The 26,874-nt window shown below is 39.1% G+C and overlaps 2 protein-coding genes across 2 annotated transcripts; both read right to left on the minus strand.

Moving 5' to 3' along the window:
• Positions 1-5,952: 5,952 nt before the first annotated feature.
• Positions 5,953-7,653, minus strand: LOC126375722 (uncharacterized). The gene is made up of 2 exons (XM_050022852.1): positions 7,493-7,653; positions 5,953-7,131 (listed from the first exon to the last, which is right to left on the minus strand). The coding sequence occupies exons 1-2, from the start codon at positions 7,551-7,553 to the stop codon at positions 6,692-6,694; spliced, it is 501 nt and encodes a 166-aa protein (XP_049878809.1). The 5' UTR covers positions 7,554-7,653; the 3' UTR covers positions 5,953-6,691.
• Positions 7,654-22,969: 15,316 nt separating this feature from the next.
• Positions 22,970-23,822, minus strand: LOC126375654 (larval/pupal rigid cuticle protein 66-like). Its single transcript, XM_050022741.1, has 2 exons — positions 23,785-23,822; positions 22,970-23,574 (listed from the first exon to the last, which is right to left on the minus strand). The coding sequence occupies exons 1-2, from the start codon at positions 23,794-23,796 to the stop codon at positions 23,023-23,025; spliced, it is 564 nt and encodes a 187-aa protein (XP_049878698.1). The 5' UTR covers positions 23,797-23,822; the 3' UTR covers positions 22,970-23,022.
• Between the last annotated feature and the right edge of the window lie 3,052 nt (positions 23,823-26,874).

The raw sequence follows: 26,874 nt of genomic DNA on the forward strand, positions 1-26,874 counted from the left end.
CCGGAACCAAATTTGTTTTATTTTTAGTTTTGTTTAATAATTTAAGGTTCATTTAATTTTATTTTTGTTTTGTTTCTTTAATCTATTTATAACTGTTTTGTTTACGGTGTAAACATTTTTTTTTATTTACTTAACAACTATGGGTACAGTTATGAAAGTAACTGAATCAACAGATATAAAGCACTGCTAGTACTTAAACACAGAAACACTTTCCCAGTTTTCGTTCTGAAATCAACTACATTTTGCAAAAGTGAAGTCCACGAGAGAGTAGACTAAAACGCTACTTACATTCTCACCACTATATCACACTCTCTGCGCAATAAAAATGAAAAATGTATCTCCGTACGGCGCACTATGGTCTCAGTAACCGGTTTTATAAAATATCCAACATAATAATTATATATTTTTTGTATTTTCAGCCACTAATGAATGTAAACGGAAATAATTATATTTCATGTAAGTAGATACGTCCATACATATATTATAAACATGTGGCTCTCGAATTTTAAAAGTAATTTAAAAAATAAAACGGACTTCACTTCAGTGTAACAAAAAGTAAGAAATATTATTATGTTGATTACAATGGTGCTGATTCCAGTACACACGATCTAATTTTATTTTAAGTTATATCTGTCCTTTTCTTATCCGCCGAAAAGGAAAGCGACGGGTAATCGACAGATATATAACCCGACAGAATTAAGTTTTATATAAGTTTTTATATATGAACCAGTTCACCTCTTTTATTCGCCCGGATTATTCATCATTTTAACATTAAGAGTCAATCATCCGTCCCTTTCCTTTTCGAAGGATAAAAATATGTCAGGTAAAACTTAAAATAAAATTAGGAGGTGTCTGCAGGAATCGGAGCTAATGTTAGAATGAAATTCTGATATCGACGTAAATAGTATGACGGTCGAACTGCATTTTCGCACCCGCTGTTTGGTAAGTTAAGTAACCACGATGGAGCATTTGCAAGGTTTGCAGGAGATAAAGGTTGTTGGTTGCGCCGATTTTAGAATTAAGATTATAACATTGTACTCAACAAAATATTATTGAACAGATTAAACAAATTATTATTGAGTTCATTTTTACAACACACGACACGACGACGACGGCTTTTTTTATATTTTTTTTTTATAATTAATAACATTTTCAACAAATTTGTACGCAATTTGACGTTGTTTTTTTAAATTACGTACTTTTTGGGTGGAACACGCCATTCGGCCTTTTTTAGTATTTTGGTACACTTTCAGATTAAGTGTAAGTAGGTATGTATACTATGACGTAAATACACTTACATAGCATATACACTAAACGAACGTTTACCTTCTTCAACGAAACGCAATGACAAGTTTAGCCCACAGTAAAGGTCAAAGAGAAAATTTTATCGAAAAAGTTCTGACTCGGACGGGACTTGAACCCGCAGCTCTTGTCAAGCCTGTTACACCACCAGGTCTTCCTCCTGTCCATTTGATGTTCTTCGATCTATTTATCGTCATTAATCCGACGCCGCGCTATCTATCTAGAATATTGAGTCATCAACATCAGCCCATTAACGTCCCCACTGCTGGGGCACGGGCCTTCCCTATGGATGGATAAGGAGATCGGGCCTTAAACCATCACGCGGGCCCAGTGCGGATTGATGGTTATTAAGGACTGCTAATGCAGCCGGGACCAACGGCTTAACGTGCCTTCCGCAGCACGGAGGAGCTCGAGATGAAGACTTTTTTTTTTGTGGTCACCCATCCTATGACCGGCCTTTGCGAAAGTTGCTTAACTTCAACAATAGCAGACCGAGCGCGTTTACCGCTGCACCACCGAGCTCCTCGAGAATAATGAGTACTAATATTTTTTAGGCTGATAAATCTACAGTTACTTACACGTACATTTCAACTTATCGTAAAGATGCACGTTAGCTATTTTCCGTCTTATCTATCGTCCCGGCTTTACAAGAGTTGCGGGTTCAAGTCCCTTCCGAGGCAGAACTCTTTAGATTTAATTTTCTCTTTGTGAGTTTCCCTAAGCACGTGTGACTGCAATAAATAACAAAAATCCTTTAAAAAAAAAGACGAAAGAAAACATTAACTGCATACATCACAACAAAATCCTCGTTTACACTAGTGTATAAGCAAGTATAATTCAGTATAAATTCAAGCATTTCTCATAAAGTAGAACAAGTCAGAGCAAGCACTATCAAGACCCAAGAAGCTGGTAACGAGCGAAGTTTTAGTAAAACTTATGAATAAATTATATCGAGTTGAGGCGAGTCATAACACTGAGCTCTAATGAACACCGGGACAATATATTGTGTAATTAAAATGTAATTTAAAAAAGAAACTAAAGCATTATTAAAAACAAGCCTTTATTTATGCTAGATTATGCTCATTATCTCCCGCTATCCTGTTTCCACAGGGTCCGCTTACCTAAGCTGAAGATTTAACAGGTCCGGTTTAGATTTGACAGGTCCGGTTTTTTACAGAGCGTCTGCAATATGTATTCACGTCAATATGTCGTCAATATGTAGTCAGGCATGTATTACCGAAGCTGCTATTTATTTATGCTAGTTGATCCGTTTTAGCCTACATTAAGACGCACCTAAGCATCCTCATATAGATCAAATTGTGACCTAAGCCTACGACTACATCCAATGCAAGATGAACTAAGTGCCCACGCCTGCCCGAGCTTTCTGTTAAACCAACGTGATAGGTGGTAGTCGTATCGCCGTCTATAATGGTCGAGCCAACTATGTTTATGAAAAACTGCACTTAAGATATATTTAAACTACTATAACTACTACTATTATACGTACTATATTTATACATACATACATAAACTCACGCCTATTTCCCACCGGGGTAAGCAGATACTATAGAATTCCATTTGCTTCGATCCTGACACACTTCTTTTGCTTCCTCCACATTCATCAATCGCTTCATACACGCACGCCGGTTCAGAGTAGATCGTATTAAACCTTTTCTAAGGACATCTCCAGTTTGGTCATCGTAAGTCCTTCATTAAGTACTATATTTATATTTATAACTAATGTAAGGGAAACGAATTTCGAGCGCTGGCAATACTGACGGCACCGACTGGAGGTCATAAAGGACAGGCTTAAAAGGCTACTAGGCCAGAGCCGTTAAACCCTTTCAAAAAATAAAACGACTGGAGGTCACGTGGTCTACCATCAAACGTCACTTTCTATTCTACTTAAAGCTTTGGCGCTAAACGGAAGATATTATGTTATATTTACGTGTACTTGGTAAAACATAATTTTATTGCGTTGAATCGGTGTTTTTCTGGGCTGTCTCCTTCACTACTATTACTACACTACTATTATATAGTAACGTATACTGAATCTATATTTGCCACAGCAATATATTATACGAATGCATCTCAGCCATTCCCCAAGCTCTCAGACACCACGGAACGTGAGGCATGTCCTCACAATTCGATAAACATACATTATATACCGCACCAGCTAAACCAGTCAATGTTGAGCCCCAATTTTCCGTATACTAGTGACTTTAAAGAAACTGAGGGATCAAATAAGAATGGAAGGTTTTATATACGATACAATAACGATACATCACAGGGACAGCAGCTGCCGAAAGTGAAGAATGGTGCTATCAACGTTCAGTCTTCAATGGTCCTCAAAGAGCCGATTTTGTAGAGGTGCCAAACATGAACTACGAATTTATTAGTCGTCAATGTTTGGAACGAAAAAAATAAATAAAATATCGAGTTCAGAAAATGTATAAAACAATTCTTCTTCTATCGTGTGGGTTGTGAGGTGGAGTACCAATCTCATCAACTCTGGTGTCAGGGTTACTATTGAGCCGCCAAAGGCCCCTGACATGACTAACATAACGACTACGTACTTACATCAGTAAGTAGTAACCGGGACCAACGGCTTAACGTGCCTTCCGAAGCACGAATCGTCTTACTTTCGGACAATCAAGTGATCAGCCTGTAATGTCCTAATCAAACTAGGGTCCAAAAAAGTTTTTTTTTTTATATGTCCCTACCGGGAATCGAACCCAGGACCTCCGGATCGTGAGCCCAACGCTCAACGTCTGGACCACGGAGGCCGTCTATAACAATAATAGTATCAATGTCTCGTTTCACCCATACATTCATACGTAAGTACAATAAACGCACGCGGCACGCCAATATACGTAGAAAGTGGTGTAGGTAGAAAGAATCACGAGTACTGAAAATACAGAGTTAGTGTACTAAGGTCTCAGTAAAAAAAGGTCATCATCATCAGCCCATCAACGTCCCCACTGCCGGGGCACGGGCCTTCCCTATGGATGGGTAGGGAGATCGGGCCTTAAACCATCACGCGGGCCCAGTGCGGATTGATGGTTATTAACGACTGCTAATGCAGCCGGGACCAACGGCTTAACGTGCCTTCCGAAGCACGGAGGAGCTCGAGATGAAAACATTTTATATTTTTTTTTGTGGTCACCCATCCAATGACCGGCCTTTGCGTAAGTTGCTTTACTTCAACAATCGCAGACCGAGCGCGTTAACCGCTGCGCCACCGAGCTCCTCGAGAATAATGAGTATGATTCATTTAAATATTCAGTTAGACTAATAATATTATCATTTAGTTTCATTAAAAACTGTGAACTTAGAAAGTTATGGCCGTGGTAGCCCAGTTGATGGAACGATTGCCTCTCAGTTTGAGGTCGCAGTACGAATCCAGTACAGACCTAAACCAATGCTTGTCGAATTTGTTTTCGAATTTATGTTTGGATCATAAATGATTATCACGTGCTCAGCGGTAAACGAAAACATCATGAGGAAACCCACATTCCCTAGAAATGCATTTTCGGAGGTAGGTATGTAACCTAACCTGTATTGGGATGAGTTTCCCTTCGCGGGTTGGAAGGTCAGACAGGCAGTCCGCTTCTGTAAAAAAACCTTACACCTAAAACTGCAAATAGAAAATAGGAAATAATAAAGCACATCAGCATATTATTTATTTCATACCAAATTCACATCGAATTTTTAATAAATTAAGAACTTAAACACTAAAATTACCACAAACATGCAACGAACACACTAGTCACGAATATTATATAAAACTTTTATTTACAACTTTGGTTGTTACAATACAATGTAATGAATATGTAATTATGGTTTATGAAGGTGTGCGATACTTACTTTTACATGACTTATCGTAGTACATAGGTAGATAACATACCTGAGGAGCGTCACTTGGTTAGGCCGGGCAAAAATGTGTTTCCCACTGACGTCTACCAGTTACATTTACGGCAATGCGCAAGGGTGTTAAAAAGGCCACATTGAAACAAAAGCAATATTTCTATTTGTCAATTGTTGACCACCATCACCACCATCACCAGCCCATTAACGGCCCCACTGCTGGGGCACGGGCCTTCCCTATGGATGGATAGGGAGATCGGGCCTTAAACCACCACGCGGGCCCAGTGCGGATTGCTGGTTATTAACGACTGCTAATGCAGCCGGGACCAACGGCTTAACGTGCCTTCCGAAGCACGGAGGAGCTCGAGATGAAAACTTTTTTTTGTGGTCACCCATCCTATGACAGGCCTTTGCGAAAGTTGCTTAACTTCAACAATCGCAGACCGAGCGCGTTTACCGCTGCGCCACCGAGCTCCTCAATTGTTGACATTGCGCGCATATTTTCTATGCGCAAATATCGCACTGCGACATTGCTTTTTGGACGAATTGCTTCCATATGTCCTGTTTAGACCATCAGAACAAGACATTCTCTCCACCACTCCCAATACAAGCCGGAGTCCCACAAGGCTCTGACCTCTCCCCTTTACTGTTTTCATAATACACTAGTGACATTCACAAATGCTTAAATACTGAACTTGCTCTATTTGATGACAACACAGCCATTTATTCTTCATGCTACGGTCGAGTATTAAAAGAACAACAACAACAATACAACAACAATACAATTTCACAATACAATATATTATAATAGTCAAATTAAATACCTACACTAATATACGTCGAAATTTATAAAAAAATAAATATATAAATAAACCATATCATGCGTCAAAAAGCCCTCCAGAAAGCGAGGCCTGCCAAACGTATCCAATGCTTGTAACGGTCGAGTTATATTTATTTGCGACAAAAACATCAAAATTGATGATTTGGCACACGGGTGTCCCCTATGGCCTTATCGGTAAGAAAAGCGACATTTATCCGCGGGGGCTTCTTCTATGTGAACCACCTGTCACGTTTTCCTTCTTCCATACTGATATTATATGTGTATATAATTATTTATTTATATTTAATGATCATATATACAGGGTGTTAGTGACATCGTAACGAGTACTAAGGGGGATTATTCAGACCATGATTCTGAGTTGATATAAAGTGGAATTTTCCGTCGCAAAATTAATGTTTTTTTCTTTTAAACAAAAACAATACTTCAACTCAGAGTCATGGTCTCAATCATCCCTCTCAGTATTCGTTACGATGTCACTTACATCTCCTACAAGTACATACAGGTACCCATATAAGTAGGTATGGGTGTTAGTGACACCGAATACTGAGGGGGATGATTAAGACCATGATTCTGAGTTGATATCAAGTGGAATTTTCTGTCGGAAAATGTATGAAAATTATATTAGAAATATGCCAATATTATGTTTTATTATGCACTAACCCAATACTATTATATTTTTATTTAACTTCCTGTATCATTTTTAACAGTAGTTTCATTACCACTCCCATTAGCCGCATCACCTGTTTCATTCCCGGCACCCGCTGATGCTACAGTTGTAGTTACATTTTCGGTCGAATTTGTGGCATTAGTGATGTTTGTGCCATTTGTATCGTTAGTCATATTACTGTCATTTGAATCTACCGTTGTTGTCTCTAGATCGCCATAGGCTTCCGTAAAATCAATTTCATTGAAGTTGTGGTAGTCTTCGGGCATCGCTCGTGATGAGAAAATGCATGTAGATACACATTCATACTCATCTCGAAACATGTTCATGTTGGGAAGACATCCTTTCCAAAGACCAACTTCGCACCGCGACCCTGGTTTCCAGTAGTACATTACTGGAACAGGCGGCTTTCCACAATCCTGCCATTTGAAGGGCGCGTTACACAGTGCTGGCGGCACTGTTGATTAAGACGACAACTTTACAATACTTAGAACTATGAAACAAAAATATCGTTCTGGAACCAGATTGTCGGGGTTGGTGGAATTTATATATTATACTTATGCCATTTGTTCATAAATTATAACCTCAATATTGTATATAATAATAGTAATAACTAAACACTGGCTTTCCACCAGCGAATTCCTCCGCGTGGTCTTTGGTTTACATTTAATATTTAATTTCTTTTAAATATTTCCAGAGATTTACGAACATACTCACAAACTTAACCTGCTTTTAATATTGGCATAGTTAATTATAATTCAAATTATGACATTCATAGTAAACAAACTCAAACACTACACACAGTTAAAAATACTTACATGAATCAATCTTTCTTGACAGACAAAATAATGTGAAGTATACGATGAATGTATAAACCATAATTGAGGTATATTTTTAAACGTTCGTGAACAATAGCGTAAACAATACTTATCGCGAAATGCAAACGATATACCTATATATAACTGAATAACTAATAATAATGCGCACACAACTGTTCAAGTAATAATAATTACCTTGCATAGTATTTCATACTTTTATAACGTAGTGTTATCTTAATTATTTTGCAATTTCCTCAGGATATGAACAATTAAAGTGTTCATTACAAGCATTAATATACCTTACAATATTCACGTGTTATGGCCTATGACAATAAAAGTAGGCACGAGGAAGTGTGTAGGTATCGCTCTGGATAACCCAGTGGTAAAATGCACGATGCGCATGTCCACTTATCATATTACACTACTAAGGTCAGACTGGGCCGAAAGAGCCCGAGCGGCTGACCACAAGCCCGAGACTTCATTTGATGGTAGATGGGATTTATCGGATTTTTCTTTTCATTTGTCCCCAATCGGGAGCAATTTCAATTCAAAAATACAATTTCAATTTCAATAGCTCAAGATACCCTCTTAGAGTCAATAGTACTTATCATTTTACATATGTATTATTTTACAATTATCTTCATTGCATTCAGTCAGGTAGTACAATACGCGGCAATCACGCAATCTGTTTCTACTTAGTTCATAAGTTTAAATATCTATCTTCAGAATTGAGAATACAGAAAACCTTTTCATCCTGGGTAAAGATCGAGTTCTCACCAGCATGATGGATTATGGCGTTTGGAAGACCACCTGGTGGCGCTCACACATCCATCCATATAACGAAGTTGTAACAAAAATAGCTGATAGTTATTTTCTAATTAGACACTTTCCAGGCTACGTTACTTAAAATAAATATACATGGCGCTGTACAAAGATGACTTCGTTTAACCTTCTTATTTCATGGAACAGATACTATATGAATCTTTTATCTTTGTTTTGGGTATAAATTTTGACCCTTGTTATTACACCCAGGCCAACACATCTTCCACCCATGCTTATTCTGAAAAATAAAATTCCTAAATGAAATGAGACAACACTGTAACTAATACCTATGGTATTAAGGGTTTTATTTTGGTGATGGGACAATAAATAACGATTACATAAGCAGATCATAATACTTCCCACTGCTGGGCACAGGCCTCCCCTAAATCATCCGGCAGGGGTATCGAGCATACTAGTTTTAGTTTCAATCTTATTTTTTTGTACGATATGTATGTGTCGTGCGTGGCCAGATCTTAGAATTGGTCATTGCATAATGTGCTCGAACATTTCATGAAATTATCATATTTCATGAAATAGAATATCACTCGTTGGCCACATCATGATGTAGTTTGGCCAGATCAATAAACACAAAATGTTTAACGATATGAGCAACTAAATGCATGATTACTTCATGATATGGCCAAACGTTGGCAATCATATCGTAAAATTAGTAACATTAAAGAAAAAAAAAATAAACATTTATTATTTAGGACACCACAGAGACGGATTACATATACATTTATTAAAACATTATATTTAAAACTTGGTCCCTTGGTCTTGGTTCCATACAAGACCATTAACCCGGCCCCAGGGGGGACAGAGTCATCTTCTCTGCCCTCCACTGGGGCAATTCCTGTTCGGCGCGTCCTTGCCGCGGGGGTGGGCGCCTCTTACTTCAGTAGGCCGGAGTGAGATGGTGGCTGAGTTCGAATAGGGACCCAGACCTACGGGGTATAACGTAGAACCCTTGCCCAGGGATACGGGTGAAGACCTCAACGGCTGCAGAGGCGGAGATGGGAGCCATCGGTACGGCAATGCAGGACGGAAGGGGCATGTCACAGGGACTGTAACCTGGAACCTGACAGAGGGCAGCAGTAACTGTCAGTACTATTCAGAGGCAGAGGACAGGGGTCCTAGTATGGCTTTGTAATAGACTACTCTGGGCGCCATCCCACTCGCGTCAGACAGAGTACTGCGGGGCGGAAGGCAAGAGGGAAACCACTGCCCTATTTTTCCCTAGAAAAGTAGCATGGTGAAATGCTACACCGACAAGAGCATGGCTCTTGAATTGATGATGATGATTTAAAACTTGACTGATATTATAATCGATGAATCAACGTAAGGTGATTCTCACACTGCCCCGCACGATGCATCCACGCACGTTCATGCGGTTGCATTTTCTGTGTGTTAGACTGTGCGTGTTTTCTATACAAACGGAGATACTTACAAGCAACGGAAGAACACGCATCCACGCGCTACGCTGCATCATGCGGGGCAGTGTGAAAATCACCTTATTGTCCAATTTTCCGTATTGATTAGTTAACTATTTTGGACCTAAGAAATTAATCGACTACTTATTCGCATTTTCATTACACCACATTGCATGGACACCGTCTGCATTAACGATTTGGCCAAACATCGATTGAGATATCATTAAACGTTGACGTTTCAACGAAAATATGGTCAACGAAAGTTGGCTATTTCGTTGAAATATGACCATTTCATGAAATGGTCGAACACATCATGAAGTAACCAATTCTAAAATAAAGATTTCTGACATGATTTTGAATTGCATAAGCCTTTCTGTTACAAAAGTATCATAAGTAAATTATTTATTTACAAATTCCAGGTTAACCAAAAGCCACTTGGACAGGTAACGTAATGCCCTATTAACCTTTTGAAAACCTGCTTAAAAAGGGGTCGGTTTTCGCTAACATTTAAACTGAGACAATTTTATGAATTTTATAGATCTGATCTGATTGTGATAGTTACATAACAGTCCAGAATCGACCCAAAGACATAAAGATATTTAAACCGACTTCAAAAAAGAAGAGATTCTCAATTCGACGCCTATATGTTTACATTTAAGTATTTAATTTTTATTTTAAGTTACTTTCTATAATAATAATAGTACTTTCTAGTTGGTCCCTTACTTATAGCAAAATTAGACTAAAGATAATCCAAGGACCTTTTTAACGACGAAAGGAACAGGTTATAATGAATTATATTCTCTTATCGTAATAGTAATATTGACAACTTTTGCCCCAGTATATGCCACTTCTCTTTAACGTAATCTTCTCAGACTTTGCCTTTAGCTGCGATTGGCATCCATCTGAACACCCTCAACTTTTTACCAGGTGAGAGCCTTCCATGTCCTCATTTGTCAAAGTTATTGTAAAAGGTATTGGAGGCAAATTCATAACTAAAACCGGTCAACTTAAAATTTCGTCTCATTTCATTTAGCAACTTGTGAATCCTTATTTAAATTTAGACAAGACGAATGCTCACAGTTTTTCACAGTAAACACTTCACGAATTTTACATATTCACAGTTGAGGCACTCAAAGGAAATCTCTTGCAAACGTTACAATGAAAAATGTCTCCATTTCTCAAGGAGAACTCCGCACATCTGGTGAAAGCAAGTCTTGGTCGAAGGCTTGAATGCACACCTTTTCAAGTCGTAGTAAGTCTTATAATAAAAACAGGCGTGAATTAAGATTATCCCAAACCTATGAAAACAGATGATTCGTATTTATTTAATAACTCTGAACTCACATCAGTTACGCGCAGTTTTCTATAGTTACAAAGAACTCACATCAATAATACATCAACATCAGCTTTTTCTTATTTAAAGTTTAAAATTGATCTTCGGCATTTTAAAGTGTTGTAATTTTTTCTGTATATATCGCCACTGAGTTAGGGTTTGAAAGTAAGTATAATATAAATGGGATTATATTTTTTTTATTTACCAAAAGTCATAATACTATTATGTCATCGTCATCATTAATTTACGAGCCACGCTCTTGTCGGTGTAGCATTCTCCATGCTTCTTTTTTAATGAAAAATAGGGCAGTGGATACCATCTTGCCTTCCATCCCTCACTTCTCTTCTTGCTTACTATATGTACATTTATTTATATCATAATGCCTTGATATGCAAATACCAAGCTTACCCGTACATTATGAGCGTCTATATTCATTTGTCAATCGTGTTCCCGTAGCCAGAAACTATTGAACAAACTCACAGCCTGGCAGTCTCGAATCCCTGGTCTAATGTAGGCATTCTAACATTATATCGATATTTTTTATTATATGTCTTTCCTGATGGAGACATTGTCGAAATCACTTTTTGAAACTGTCCTTTGTTTCGTAAGGACTTTTCAGGCTTGAATCACCTGAGTATCCGAAAAAGTAAGGTGATTCCGTGCTTCGGAGGGCACGTTAAGCCGTTGGTCCCGGCTATTAGCCGTAAAAACACCTCCACCAACCCGCATTGGAGCAGCGTGGTGGAGTATGCTTCATGCCCCCTCCGGTTGATTGAGGGGAGGCCTGTGCCCAGCATTGGGATGTATATAGGCTGTTTATGTATGTCATGTATATGTCTTTAAAACTAAACCTAAAGATAAATGACAATACGGTCTAAGGTCGAATCAGCTGCAGGTGGTATGGAGCATACTCCACAACTACAAGTACAAGTACGTACAGATAGCCGTAGATAGCCGTACGGGTACGTATATGGGTGTTAGAGACACCATAACGAAAACTATGTGGGATGATTCAGACATTCAGATCATGATTCTGAGTTGATATCAAGTAGAATTTCCTGTCGGAAAATTTATAAATAGTTTTTTTTTTATTTTCCATCACTTGATATCAACTCAGAATCAGGGTCTGAATCATCCTTGAAAAGTTTTTGTTACGGTAGGTATCTCTATCGTCCTGTATATAAAATTAGTATAAATCGACACTATCAATGACTCGACATGGACATCCCTATTCCTCAAGGCGAAGTATGCGCTCCGATGCAACGTAATTTGGTTGCTAAACGATCTTAGGGATTTGTTTTCAGTCTATTCCAGAAATTGAGCTCGTGGTCTCTATTCACTTGAGTATTTTTATAAAAGACTAGCTTTACTCCCGCGTCTTCAGCCGTGGACTTCGAAAATACTATCCTTGGCTTTCGAATTCAAATTCAAAAATATCTTTATTCAATAGGTAACATAGTTACACTTTCAAACGTCATTTTTTACATAACGAACGTCTCATCCGCCTAAAACTACTGCAGCTTCTCACAACCTGTATAGCCGGGGAAAATAAGCTACAAGAAAAACCTCGGCACAGGGCCCTAGACGTTCTTTAAAAACGTTCTTTAGTAACTTCGACCTACCTATTGATACATTTTGATTAAAATCACTCTATTTCAGTAGTCGTGAAAAGGTAGCAAAGAATTACTATCGCATTTATAATATTAGTATGAATAAAACTATCCCAAAACTACCTACCAAACCAGAACTGCGTAACTAAGTAACTACTTATAAATTATGATGACAGGTTCAAGCTTGAAACGTTTTGAATAGACATAGTTCAAGAACTGTACCTATTTATTTGTTGGCACATTAGAATCGGTCTACGTAACGAGTGGCTAGACATTCGTGGGCAGCTGACGATTTTGGATTACGGCGACATTACTCAGCAGGCAGGATACGTAAAACTTCTATCGTGTGGGTTGTGAGGTGGATTACTAACCCTATCAACCCTGGTGTCAGGGTTATTATTGAGCCGCCATAGGCCCCTGACATGACTCTTGTAACGACTACGTACTTACATCAGTAAGTAGTAACCGGGACCAACGGCTTAACGTGCCTTCCGAAGCACGGATCATCTTACTTTTGGACAATCAGGTGATCAGCCTCTAATGTCCTAACCAAACTAGGGATCACAAAGTGATTTTTGTGATTTGTCCGCACCGGGATTCGAACCCGGGACCTCCGGATCGTGACAACAACGCTCAACAACTGGACCACGGAGGCCGAATATTACGTAAAACTGAACAATTCTCGTAAGCCTAGTAGTTATACTTCTCTCGGAAATACCACGTGGCGTGATGTGGACTAAGTTAAATTATATTAAAATAAATGGTTTATTCCCATCTGCCCCCTTTACGCTTGCCACCGGGGTGGTGGTTGGCACTAACTAGGTGCCGTTTACCACCCCGGTGGTCGAAGGCACTTAATTATTAAACTGTATATAGTACAAGGTGTAATAAATCCCTTTATTTCAAAAAATATTTTCAATTAATGTATTGTGAACACTCATTCATTCTGCTTTTTATGCGTTAGTAAACCTGTTCAAAGTCTACGACATCATCGCAACCTAACACTTCACAATAATGATTAAATACACGCTCTTTCATCATCACTTATGCCTTAGCGAAAGGCAGGAAGATTGAAATTTCTGTGTACATTGTTTCATAAGGCGGACTAAACATCTGTGCCCTGACGAGGGTACGCTAGGTCAGCGTTCGTTGACGGATTGCGAGGGCCGTGTTTGCCCGGTTATGTAATATCGAGCTGTACATGTTGCCATTATTTATAAAAAAAATATTTTAAAATAACAGGCAACGGCCATTGGCCTCACACCCTAAGGGTTCCATGTTGTTTTTCCATTCCGTTCATGAAGCTAGTCAGTCTTCATGGTTTAGTAGGTGGCGTTGGGCTCACGATCCGGAGGCCCCGGGTTCGAATCCCGGTGGGGACATATCACAAAAATCACTTTGTGATCCCTAGTTTAGTTAGGACATTACAGGCTGGTCACCTGATTGTCCAAAAGTAAGATGATCCGTGCTTCGGAAGGCACGTTAAGCCGTTGGTCCTGGTTACTATTTACTGATGGAAGTGAGTTACATGAGCCATGTCAGGGGCATTTGGCGGCTCAATAATAACTTTGACACCAGGGATGATGAGGCTGGTATTCCACCTCACAACCCACGATAAGAAGAAATAGGTAGGGGACGACATAGTTACATTTCTTCGTAAGAATTGTTCTGTCTCATGTTACATCATGACCGTCCGAATGCAAGTAGCATGCTTCCGTGTTTCGGAAGGCATAACAAGCTATTGGTCTGAGTATCTGGATGCTTCTATCTGGATCACTATCTGGACGTTGACACCAAGCTTGGTGAATCGGTCATTTACTTTACTTCTTATTTCGTTTTGGTACGCAATTAAGGTACTTAGGAGGTGGATCTACACACCCATATAGGTCGTGGAATTTAGCTGACAAGTATTATCGTTGCTATAATTTGCCCAATTTGCCTAAGCCTCAATTTCATTGTCCTGTAAGTATACGAAAACCGGCCAAGTGCAAAACCGTACTCACGTACCGAAGAATCCGTATACACAAAGCATAGCATAAATAGCGGAAGTTGGTAGCGAAGAGTGGGTGTACTGTATTCCTCTGCCATCCTTTAGGGATACTGGTCTATTGCTATGTTATGTTGTTATTTAGTTCTGTAACATTGGTGTGCATACCCCACCCCAGCAGCGGTATCAGTACTGGTTGGAGGCCAAGGAAATGGATTCTGGTAGGCCTCTAGCTAGAACATCACCGATTGAGAAATTGGTCGGTGTACTGCGGAACGGAAGGCGATTGGGGCAACCACCGTTCTACACGCCCTATCTAGAGTAATGAAAATGGAGGCGATTACTCCACAGACAAGAGCGCAGCTCTTAAATAAAGAGAGAGAGAGAACATTGTTATTCACCGACGGCCAAGGTGGCCATAAGATCGATCCTTTTTACCATTTTTGTTCGGAACTCTACTTCCTGTGAAACGTGAACAATTTCAAGAAGTTCTTGTGTCTTGGTATCATTTGTCATTTTAGGGTCCTGACCTCAAAACGGGTCCCATGTTATTCGTTACGCGCACGCCAAACGAATAGTCCACATAATTCCTCCAGTAAATTTTCATTCGGAATTTGTTGAATATCTAAGCAAAATCTAAGTTTCACATAAGATCAAGATTATATTATTCTCAATTGGGCTGATCAGGCATATATAGTGATTTTCCGAAAGTAAAATGATCCGTGCTTCGGAAGGCACATAAAGACGTTGGTCCCGGTTACTATTTACTGAAGTAAGTATGTTGTCGTTACATGAGCCATGTCAGGGGCCTTTGGCGGCTCAATAATAACCCTGACACCAGGGTTGATGAAGTTGGTATTCCACCTCACAACCCATATGATAAGAAGAAGAAGGCATACATTGTAGATTTTCCGCAGATGGCATTAACTACTTGGCCGGCCAAATGGGGAGCGCTGAGGGCTCTCACCCGGTACAAAATTTAACATAGAACGAGTTCAGCTCCTTATCTTCCTGCGCATGTCGCAAAAGCCAACTAAGGAGCCAATCCATTCCAAAATGGCATTAACTACACTTCTCATCAAAAAAATCGAAACACCTTGCAAGTTTACGTTTTGTCAGGAGTATCAGAAAAATGTGTACATTTAGGAATAAATGTTAAATGTCGTTTAATAGTGAGTAATATGAGCTTATCAAATCTTAATGTTAATGTTCTAAATTTAAATGAATTTTTCATAGGTTTCGTATTTTGTTAAATGAGTCATTTTTATTCCGTATGGAGTATAAAGGACATGGATAAAACAACACACGTAAATGAAAAAAAAGCTAAAAAACGTTTATTTAATAACTTGTATTCCCTCCCCGAGCTCTAATTACTGCTTCCATACGGTTCTTCATCGATCGGATGAGAGTCACGATCACATGCTGTGGTATATTGTCCCATTCCTCTTGGATTGCATCTTGCAGCTGGCTAAGTGTTTCTGGGGCAGGATCTCTTGCTCGAATTCGTCTCTTTAATTCATCCCACAGATGTTCAATGGGATTCATGTCCGGGCTTCTTGCTGGCCATTCCATAATAGAGATATCGACTTCGTTAAGATAATCTCGTACGACGCCCGCGGTGTGAGCCCTAGCATTGTCGTGCATGAATATGAAGCCGTTGCCAATAAAATGTGCATAGGGCATCACATGAGGCTCGAGACACTCTTCGACGTACCGATGACAGTTTAGTGCAGGCAGACGTGGCCCAGACACGAAAGCAAGCTCTGTCTTACCGTCGGCGCTGATTCCTCCCCAAACCGTCCACGAACCGCCACCATAGCTGACCTTTTCTTCAATGCAGCATTGTGCATAGCGTTCTCCGTCTCTTCTGTAGACCTTGTTCCTTCCGTCGTTACCATACAGCATAATTTTACACTCATCAGAAAAGAGAACTTTGCTCCACTGTAGGTATGACCAATTTAGGTGCTCACGTGCAAAGTTAAGGCGCGCTCTTCGATGGTCTGCAGTTAATTTCGGCCCATTTGCTGGCTTATGCGGTACCAGTCCACGATCCTTCAACCTTCTTCTAATTGTAGAGTCACTTACAGCCACCCTTCGTACAACACGAAGCCGCTGCTGCAGTTGAAAAGCGTTAAGGCGTCGATTTCTTAAAGAAGTTGTTACAATAAATCGATCATCTCGCTCAGAAGTGACCCGATTCCTGCCAGATCCTGAACGGCGCGTGAACAAACCAGTCTCCCGATAACGTTTATAGACTCTATGAACAGATGACAGGCTTAGATGCAGTCTTGCAGCCACAACACGCTGACTAAGGCCAGAATCCAGCAATGCCACAACTTGGGCGGCTTCTGTGGGCGAAGTATCCATACGTTTTAGAAAAAAAACCTTTTTTCAGACGTCCCAAAGTCACAGTATTGAAATAAAAAACAAAAAGTTTAAGGATAGGCGCCAATTTTTAGTTTTTAAACGCTAAATGTACTCCAACCCTAAACACACATTTGTCTCAAAACAGTGATTCATTTCGTTTATAAGATAAACAAATGAAATTCTAATTTTGAATTTAGAATTTTCGCTTATTACTGTAATGGCCAAACTGCCAGCTATACATTTATGTATTTTTTTTCATCGTATGAATTCTTTTTTGTGTTAAATTCGGACAGAAACAATGAAAACGGAAGTGTTTCGATTTTTTTGATGAGAAGTGTACTTGGGCGGACAAAGTCTAAAATCATAAAAACCTACAGTATTGAGTAGAATTTCAAAATATGAATGGATGATATAAACGGCCGAGCGCACTTCAGATTTGATTTACCAACATTGCTCTTCCAATAGGGAACGACTTAAACCGTTCTGGCTTAATGGTTGGCTGCAATGGCATTGTTGGACACAATACGCATTCAGTGGCGGCTCTATTGGGATGGAAGCGGGGATTAACAGCGGACCGTTTTAGGCAGTCTTAATATGATTTGATCTCCTCCACTAAATATTATCTTCATATTCTTAAAAAACAATGATATTTTCTTGACTGCGTGCTCCTACTTTATTCGAAGAAATTCTAATTCTATGATTTTCTCAATGTCCCTATTTATATTACCGTATTTCCGAATATTATATGAAATGGTTTCGATTTTCGACCCAATTTCATTGTTCCGGAAGTACTGCTTATGTTATGAAGTTATGAATTCTAATTCTGATTCACAATAAATCTAATAATTGGTAAAGATGAAAAATATATTATAGCATTTTATTTTTTCATATATCATGATTGCCGAATTACATAGAAGCACTGTAATTACTCTGTCGGCAATGGGTATGTATTGTCTATTAGTTGCAAGTTTACCATTCTCAGAATTCTACAGTGTAAGTAAATAATTAATTTAAGCATCTGGGTCTGTTTACAAATCATATTCCCTTGATTTTTCCTGTCGGGAAATTCATGAAAATTTTAATGATTTTTAAAATTATTTTCTATTCTATACATTTGCGACGGAAAATTCCACTTGATATCAACTTAGAATCATGGTCTGAATCATTCCTCAAAGTTTTCGTTACGATGTCACTAACACCCTGCATATATTATAAGGGTACATGCATGCTCCTATGTTATGTTATGTGCAATAGTTTATTTCTATTAAATTGCTTATTCCGCCAGCCCTATTATCCAATAAACTTAGGCAAGTGTTCAACCCTATGAAATATTAATAGTCATAATAAAACAGCTGTGCTATTATTATTCCTATGTCATTATTGCACACCTATTACATATGACGTTTTTATTGGTTTTACAAATGCAACTGTATTCTTTCGAGTGTACAAAATCTCTATGGGTGGCACTATTTATTTTATTATTCAGACCTTTAGCAACTGAGTAAAGTGGGGTGCTAAAGTGCTTTTGATTTCTTTGTCTGATTTTACTTTGCATAAAATTATTAGTTTGATGAATCCAATAAAGAAACGTGCACATTCGGCACGCTATTAAGCACACGTGGAAATTAGTAGCGAGTTAATTTGCGTGAACGTTCAATACTTTGATTGCTTTTACATAGTTTATAAGTTGTACTGAGGATTTTAACTCGTTTTTAAACTTAACTTATGTACACATAAACATTGCAGTAAAATGCTTTGATTGTAAAATGGAACTACGTACATACATAAACTCACGCCTATTTTTTATTTTTATTGTAAGATCTTACTGTTTTTTTTCTTCTTTGTTTTTTGCTTGATTTTTGTGTGTGCAGTTTTGCAAAATAAACATTTCTCTCTCTCTCTCTCTCTCCCTATTTCCCACCGGGGTAAGCAGAGAATATGGATTTCCATTTGCTTCGATCATAATTATTTTGCTTCCTCCATATTTATTAATAGTGTCCTACACGCACGCCGGTTCAGAGTAGATCGTACTGAACCTTTTCTAAGATCATCTCCAATTTGGTGAATGTACGTCCTTTTAGGTCGTCCTCTGCCAGCCCTATCACCAACCTTCGCTTTTATACCGCTTTCGTAATCCTATTATCCTTCATCCGCTCTATGTGTCCAAACCAACTTAACATTCTCTTCTCACTTAGACACTATATCGTCTTTTAAACCACATCTGTCTCTTATCACAATGTTTCTGTTTCTATTTGTTTGTGTATTGTGTAAAATGGAACTATAATCAAATAAAGAAAATATTTGTGTGTGTATTTCGTAAACTCCGCCGAAGGTGCTCATAAAATTTTACCATAATTTAAATATATATGACCCTACAAGGCTATCGGCAGTGTAGATCCCGAAAAGACGGACACCAGTGCCTTTCACAGCACATAAGAGGGAAAAAGATCAGCCCAGAAATATAACATAAGCTGGTAAATATATTACGATTGGGGCAGTCAGCGGTACATCGTAAGATCAACCTAGATATGCTTGGATATAAAGGGGGACGTCGTTTGCATATGAGTAACACGCAAAATAGGTTTTTATTTCTTACCTACTTGCTTGTAACTTGCAATAGCTTAACTAGCATCGCTCATTGTTTGATTGTTTGCAATAGATTTTTTGCCGACATCTGCAAGTGATTGGTAGAACGCTTGACTCTCACGGTGAAGTCGCAGTTTCGAATCTCTATAGGCTATATTTTTTTTAGCAGTGAAGAAAAATATCGCGAGGAAGCTCGCATTCGATGGTTGGAAGGCCAGACAAGCAGTCGCTTCTATAAAAAACAGACCTGTCAAATCTTCAGGTTAGGTAAGCGGTTCCGGAACCGGGATCAAATAGATATGTTTTATTGTTGATTTGGCAAACGGCATTGACTACATGGCCGGAGGTTGGGCGATATGACCGATACATAAAATGAAAACATTCCGATTTTTAACGACTGTCCTTTTTTAGTGCTCGCGATATGCTCCATCGAACATCAACTCCCTAGCATTACCCGTTTTCACAGAGTCCGGTTACCTAACGTGAAGATTTGATAGGACCGGTTTTTACAGAAGCGACTGCCTAACTGACCTTCCAACCCGCGAAGGAAAAAGCCAGCCCAATACAATAGCTTCTGTCACATACCTCCTAAAATGCATTTCTCGGGAATGTGGGTTTCCTCACGATGTTTTCCTTCACCGCTAAGCACGTGATAATCATTTATAATCCAAACATGAATTTGAAAACAAATTCGACAATCATTGGTTTAGACCTGTGCTGGATTCGAACCTGCGACCTCAAAGTGAGAGGCAAGCGTTCTACCAACTGGGCTCCATCGAATGAACTTCATAATAAAAACCTCCAAAAATATCCCTCAAAAAGTCCTGTGAACATTGACCAAAAGACTACGCTTTATATGTATAGGTATTGATGTCCTGGAATGGATATTTCCAACTGTGAGTGGCGTTCCATGTAAACAGAGCCCGTTTCTATGCCCCGCGGCGCAAAGATTACCATTGGTCGTTTATGGATCCCCCGAACCTAGCATCTAGTTGCGTAACTTTCATTTGCTTTGTACATCTTTATTGATTCCTCTTTCGAGTTGACATCAAAGTGAGACTAGAAACTTCTACGACTAAAAAATCTCATCAATGGCCCCGATTCCTGCAGACACCTCAAGTTACACCCGTCATTTTCTTATCCACCGAAAAGGAAAGGGACAAATTGCTTGATGAATTGCTCCACATCGTAGCCTTTTTAACCCCTTAGAGTTTTTTTTCCATCTGCAGCAAGAACACGTCATATAAGCTCACGACTATATCCCAATTGGGGTAGTCAGAGGTACATCTATCGCGAGATGAACTAAGTACCCGCACCTTACCGAGCTTTCTGCTAGACCAGCGTGATAGGTGGTGAGCCGTATTGCCGTCTATAATGGTCGAACCAACTGTGTTAGTAAAAACTGGACTTAAGATAAAATAATAGCTACCTAAATAATAGTACTGGGGTTCGAAACGGCGCTCCCCGTTTGAGAATAACCTTAGGACCTTATTACATTCTTCTTTTTTCTTCTATCATATCGCCGTATATAATGGTGCAATAGGATTTTCCCTGAATTCTACTCATTTCAGAGACACTCTTTCATTAAACTTCTCACTAAAACCCATTGTTGCTTGAACTGAAAACTGGCGAACTTATTACGAATGTTTGCGTAAATGCATTTACAATGTTTTGTACTCGGGTGTACACGGGACGACCATTATGTGACTTCTGCTCCTGTTAAATTGACTTATTGCGTACAGAGTTTCATCGCTGTGGCGAAAATGTTTGTTTAGCTGTAATATTTTAAATTGACGCTTAGGTATATATGTTATTTTAAGTTTATTATATTTTTTAATTGACTGCACAAAAGGAGATTCCCAATATAACTCTGTATTCACAATCACGTAAGTAGTTACTTAATATTACTGTTACCGAACTATCGATACTTTAAGTATCAATTATATCTTGTTTGAGGTTTACGCGGTAATCTTCTTCTATGTGGATTGTGAGATGGATTACCAACCTCATCAACCCTGGTGTCAGGGGTATCACTGACCCGCCATAGGCCCCTGATATGCCTTATGTAACGACTACGTATATGTACTCACATCAGTAAGTAATAACCGGGACCAACGGCTTAACGTGCCTTCCGAAGCACGGATCATCTTACTTTCGGACAATCAGGTGATCACCCTGTAATGTCCTAACCTAACACCGGGTTTCGAACCCGGGACCTCCGGATCGTGAGCGAGAGAGCGAGAGTCTGCTATGATAGGTTGCTTATCTAATGAGGCAATGCGACACAATGTAATGCTTCTAAGATCATATTACTTGTCACATAACATTAATTTTAAGACCTCTAAAGATAAAAAATAAATTATTGCTGTCGTATGACAACATACGACTGTTAATCGTTCGACTTGTTGTGTCACAGATCGTATCGTCTATAGAAGACCAAGGAATTTATGCTCGGACCACCCGATAAACCGTTTATGCTAATTCCAGTACATTTTATGTATTACGCATTGGAAATTTATTAGAAGTTCTCAAAAATTGCCATAAAATATTCGCGGACCACGTCTTTTTAAGAAAATAAGAACAGATTCTGTTACGTTCCATGTTCTGTTTTTAAAAGATCGAGAGCAAACATTGGAGTAAAATACTTGGTTCTTAGTCATTGGTGCTAATTCCTGTAAATACCATCTAATTTTATTTTAAGTTATATCTGTCATTTTCTTATCCGCCGAAAAGGAAAGGGACGGGTAATCGACAAGCATAAAATTTATGGAACACACGTCAATTTTAAGCACAAATCTAAACCAACCGTCTAAAAATTTTACATCAGTCAATAACCCGACACAGTTAAGTAGACAGCACGTCAAACGGATTGCATACCAGCGACGTACCGTTTGATTCGCCCGGGTTATTCATTCATTTACTCATTCTTCCTAAAATTAAGAGCTGTGAATCATCCGTCCCTTTCTTTTTCGACGGATATGAAAATGACGGATATAACTTAAAATAAAATTAGGCGGTGTCTGCAGGAATCGGGGCCACTGTTCGTAAGTAATAGCTTCTCATAATTTTATTCAGATACAAATGCCTACCAAAAACGTATGCTGGTTTTTTGGAACACCCAATTATAATCAATGTCAATATAAATTATGGTCGATTTCTGTCATGTTAATTTGAGAAATTCAAATGCTATCTACACTTAAGCGTAAAATAACGGCTTAATTTCCCTTCCTTGTTTTATCATTGTCAAACTTTTCATTAAGTTATATATTAGTAAGATTTATCTACACTATATGAAATGAGAAACAAATCACAGTTCACTTTTGTATTATATTGATAACATCACAGCTACTTCGTCGTTCCTCACGAATGTCAATAACTTTATATCTTATAACTAATTACCATCCATGAGCGCCGAGGGCAAGACCATGTGCTCCATAGGCCACTGCTCCATGTGTGAGACCGGCACCGTAGGCAAGGGGAGAGGCGTGGGCGGCGTAGGCCAGAGGAGCGGCGACGGAAGCTCCATGGGCATAGGCCAAAGGAGCGGCGTGGGCCAGCGAAACTCCATGACCATAGGCCAGGGGAGCGGCGTGCGCGGCGTAACTCAGAGGAGCGGCGTGCGCGGCGTAGGCGAGGGGAGCAGCGTGGGCCAGGGGAGCGGCATGAGCGACCACGGGAGCGGCGTGGGCGAGGACGGGGGCGTGCACGAGGGCGGGGTCCTTGCGCACGACGGCGTTGAAGCCGGAGTGAGCATCAGCGGCGTAGTCGACGGTGCGCTTCGTGCCGTCGGAGTCGAGGAGCGAGTACTGGCCCACTACGGAGTCTCCGACGCGGGTCTCGTGCTGGCTCTTGACGTCGCCGGTGTGGGGGTCAGACACGCCATACGAGAAGCTGGTGTAGTCCCCGCCAGCGTGCGCGCACGCCACCAACATAGCGACAACGACGAACTATAGAAACAATAAAGGTGATCAAATTTTAATGTACTTTAAGTAAGTAGGTTCAATTACTTATAATATTCATAAGTACTAAATGTAAGTAATGTTTCAAGCTTATTTTAATTTAATCACGTAATAGTATTAAAAAAAAACTCTTTTCACTTAAATATTGCAGAAACAACACTACACAATTAAACATATAAATCACAATGTTCCATTTACCTTAGCTGCCATTTTGATACGTTTATTTTAGTCACACAGTGAACTGCGAATGATAAATCCTGATTATGCTTGGCTTTTATATGGGTCCTGTACTGTCATACCGCACTAAAAATAGGAAGTAAAATGGCTCTAGGTCACCGAGAGAGAGGTTTCGATACAATTTTGTCAATGAACGAGTAACACGGAACAGCTGACCACACTAAGGAAGTTTTGATAATGATATGTTAATATTATTATGAAACAACAACAGCCTCCGTGGTCTAGTGGTTAGCGCGTTAGGCTCACTATCTGAAGGTCCGGGTTCGATTCCCGATCGGGACATTGTCGAAACCACTTTGTGAGACTGACCTTTGTTTGGTAAGGATTTTTCAGGCTTGAATCACCTGATTGTCTTCGGAGGGTACGTTAAGTCATTGGCCCCGGCTATTAGCAGTGAAAATAGCTCCGCTAACCCGCAGTGGAGCAGCATGGTGGAGCAAGCTCTATACCCCCTCCGTGATTGAAGGGAGGCCTGTGGCCAGCAGTGGTGCGTATATAGGCTGTTTATGTGTGTATATATTATCATTATGGACCATTTACTTGTGTAATTACATAGTTTCGATTTATGGATTTGAATAAAGGTAATTTAAATATACAAGATTGTTGATATAATTCGTGTATGTACATTTGAATTCTTGTTTGGATCATAATTCGCTTCTTATTACATGGGACCTAAACAAAGCTGGCGAGGAGTCGTTGTATGTACTATACACCTGCTTACCCCTTCGGGGATACAGGCGTGATGCTCAGTTATGTCGATACAATGTGTTCAGAAGGCTGGTATGTTTACCGACTTTCTACTTTGCATAGTAGCGACCTTGCTTAAAGGGATCGAATGCAGTTATCAATATTCAGTGTCATTGCACGCATAATGAGCCGACTTTCAATGTCGAATTATATAATAATAATATACCTACTTATTAATTCACGTTTTGCAGCGGCATCAGACTTGAATCGTGCGATCGATTGTTACCGTAATTCTCTCTCTCTATTTGCTGCGCTCTTGACGGTGGAGTAACCGCCATTCCTCTCTTCTTCCCGCCAAAACCTTCACCTCCCGATACGACACGACCTGCACCTTCTCTTTTATTTGTTTCATAAATGTTATCCTAGGTCTACCCCTTCCTCTCTTCCCTTCAATTTTTCCTTCTATAATGTTTGTTATATTTCCCCACCGGGATTCGAACCCGGGACCTCCGGATCGTGAGCCCAACGCTTCCCTATTGCAACTATTCCTTTAACACCACGAACATGTCTTATAACAGTTAATCACCATCTGCAGGCGATAACCTCGCCCCAATTAACCTACTGAGCTGGAGCTAATCAAATTCGGATGCATATGCGAGAGGCTTGTCTTGATCATGTGTGCACATTTATGGAACTAACACTAATGTCTCTAGTCTCGTGTGTGTGTCTAATGTTGCCTTTGGTGGCTCAATAATAACCCTGACACCAGGGTTGATGGGGATGGTAATCCACCTCACAACCCACACGATAGAAAGAAAGAACATTGAGATCCTAATCTACTTTTATTAATCGACTTCATTCGCATAGCGATTTGATGTCTTATAATCGTTAAAATCTTAGCTAGCAGATTTATTTTGTGGTGCGTTTGATGTATTGAGGTCAATATCACTTCAAATATCAGTAATGACATCACCTGAGTAGTAAAAAATTATGTAGCATGTGTGATTCGCTTATAAGTATTTCCAAAAATAAACACACTCATCTGTTAATAAACATAACATAAGCTCACGACTATATCCCAATTGGGGTAGTCAGAGGTACACCCAACGCAAGAAGACATGAGTACCCAATGCTTCACTTAGCTTTCTGTTTGACCAACGTGATAGGTGGTGAGTCTATAATGGTCGAGCCAGCTGTGTAAGTGAATAAGTGCACTTAATATTAAATAGAATCATTTATCAACGTAATTTTATTTTGTATTCTTCGGTAAACCAACACGAAAAGAAATAATAGAATATGTTATAACTAAACAGAAAGCAAATTAAAGGTTTTTACAAATAGTAACTTAATATCTATTTGAGTTGTTTGTTTGTTTCAGTTTGTTTGAATTGTTTAGGTTGTTGAGGCTGGTATTCCACCTCACAACCCACACGATCAGAAGAAGTTGAAAACAGCAAACGCGCCAAAAAATTTCACGCCCCACTACTTGGAAACTACTTAGACTATTTAAAAATCCACGTATATTAACATAGATAAACTTGTTGAAGGTCAGTTTAACATTATGGAATCTACGTCATTTTGCAATATGGGTGAGGAAAAGAAATTACAAGAGACTGCAACGCAACAACAACACATCCTTTAAATTAATGTAGGTATATATTACAAGTTATTTTAATGACTGGCGGAACATAAGTATACAATAATATCAGGCATTTTTATAATTTGGGTAATCATTAATCTTACAATAAGCTTTATTACATAAAGTAAGCTTCACGTGGGCTTATTTTTTTTCTGAAATTGTCTGGTATTTTATTGTAAAAACGTATACCCCAAAAAGGTAAATTTAATTTACTTAATGTTAAATTTTGGATAGCAATTTTATTTTTGTTCCTTGTATTGTAAATTACTTACATACACACATAAACTCACGCCTATTTCGCACCGGGGTAAACAGTGACTAAGGAATTCCATTTGCTTCGATTCTGACATACTTCTCTTGCTTCCTCCACATTCATCAATCGTTTTATAAACGCACGCCGGTTCAGAGTAGAGTATTGTAAATGAATAACTCATTAGTGCAAGTTCGAACCGGCTCATTCGGCAACACTATTCCATAAAGTTCAACCGACGAAACGTTGTAAATTATAATGTAAATCCTACTATAAACTTGACTGTGTCAATTAGTGTTGTAAAAGTTATAACATATAAATAATTTTGAAAACAAACGAACACGTGTTTTGAAACAGGGGTGGGTGTTCACGTAACCCGGTTTCTATAGTATAGACAGAAGCCCAAATTTCAACAATTTGACATTTTCAACCCTTCAAAAAACAAGATTTTGATTGTGATAAAGTTAAACGATTA

Source organism: Pectinophora gossypiella, chromosome 1 (genome assembly GCF_024362695.1).
Source record: "Pectinophora gossypiella chromosome 1, ilPecGoss1.1, whole genome shotgun sequence".
Lineage (NCBI taxonomy): Eukaryota > Metazoa > Arthropoda > Insecta > Lepidoptera > Gelechiidae > Pectinophora > Pectinophora gossypiella.

Bases quoted from the DNA above. Each gene is read 5' to 3' on its own strand.
- LOC126375722 (XM_050022852.1), bottom strand. From the start codon at position 7,553: ATGGTTTATACATTCATCGTATACTTCACATTATTTTGTCTGTCAAGA. The intron at 7,132-7,492 runs GTAAGTATTTTT...CTTAATCAACAG, and splicing joins GTCAAGAAAGATTGATTCAT to TGCCGCCAGCACTGTGTAAC.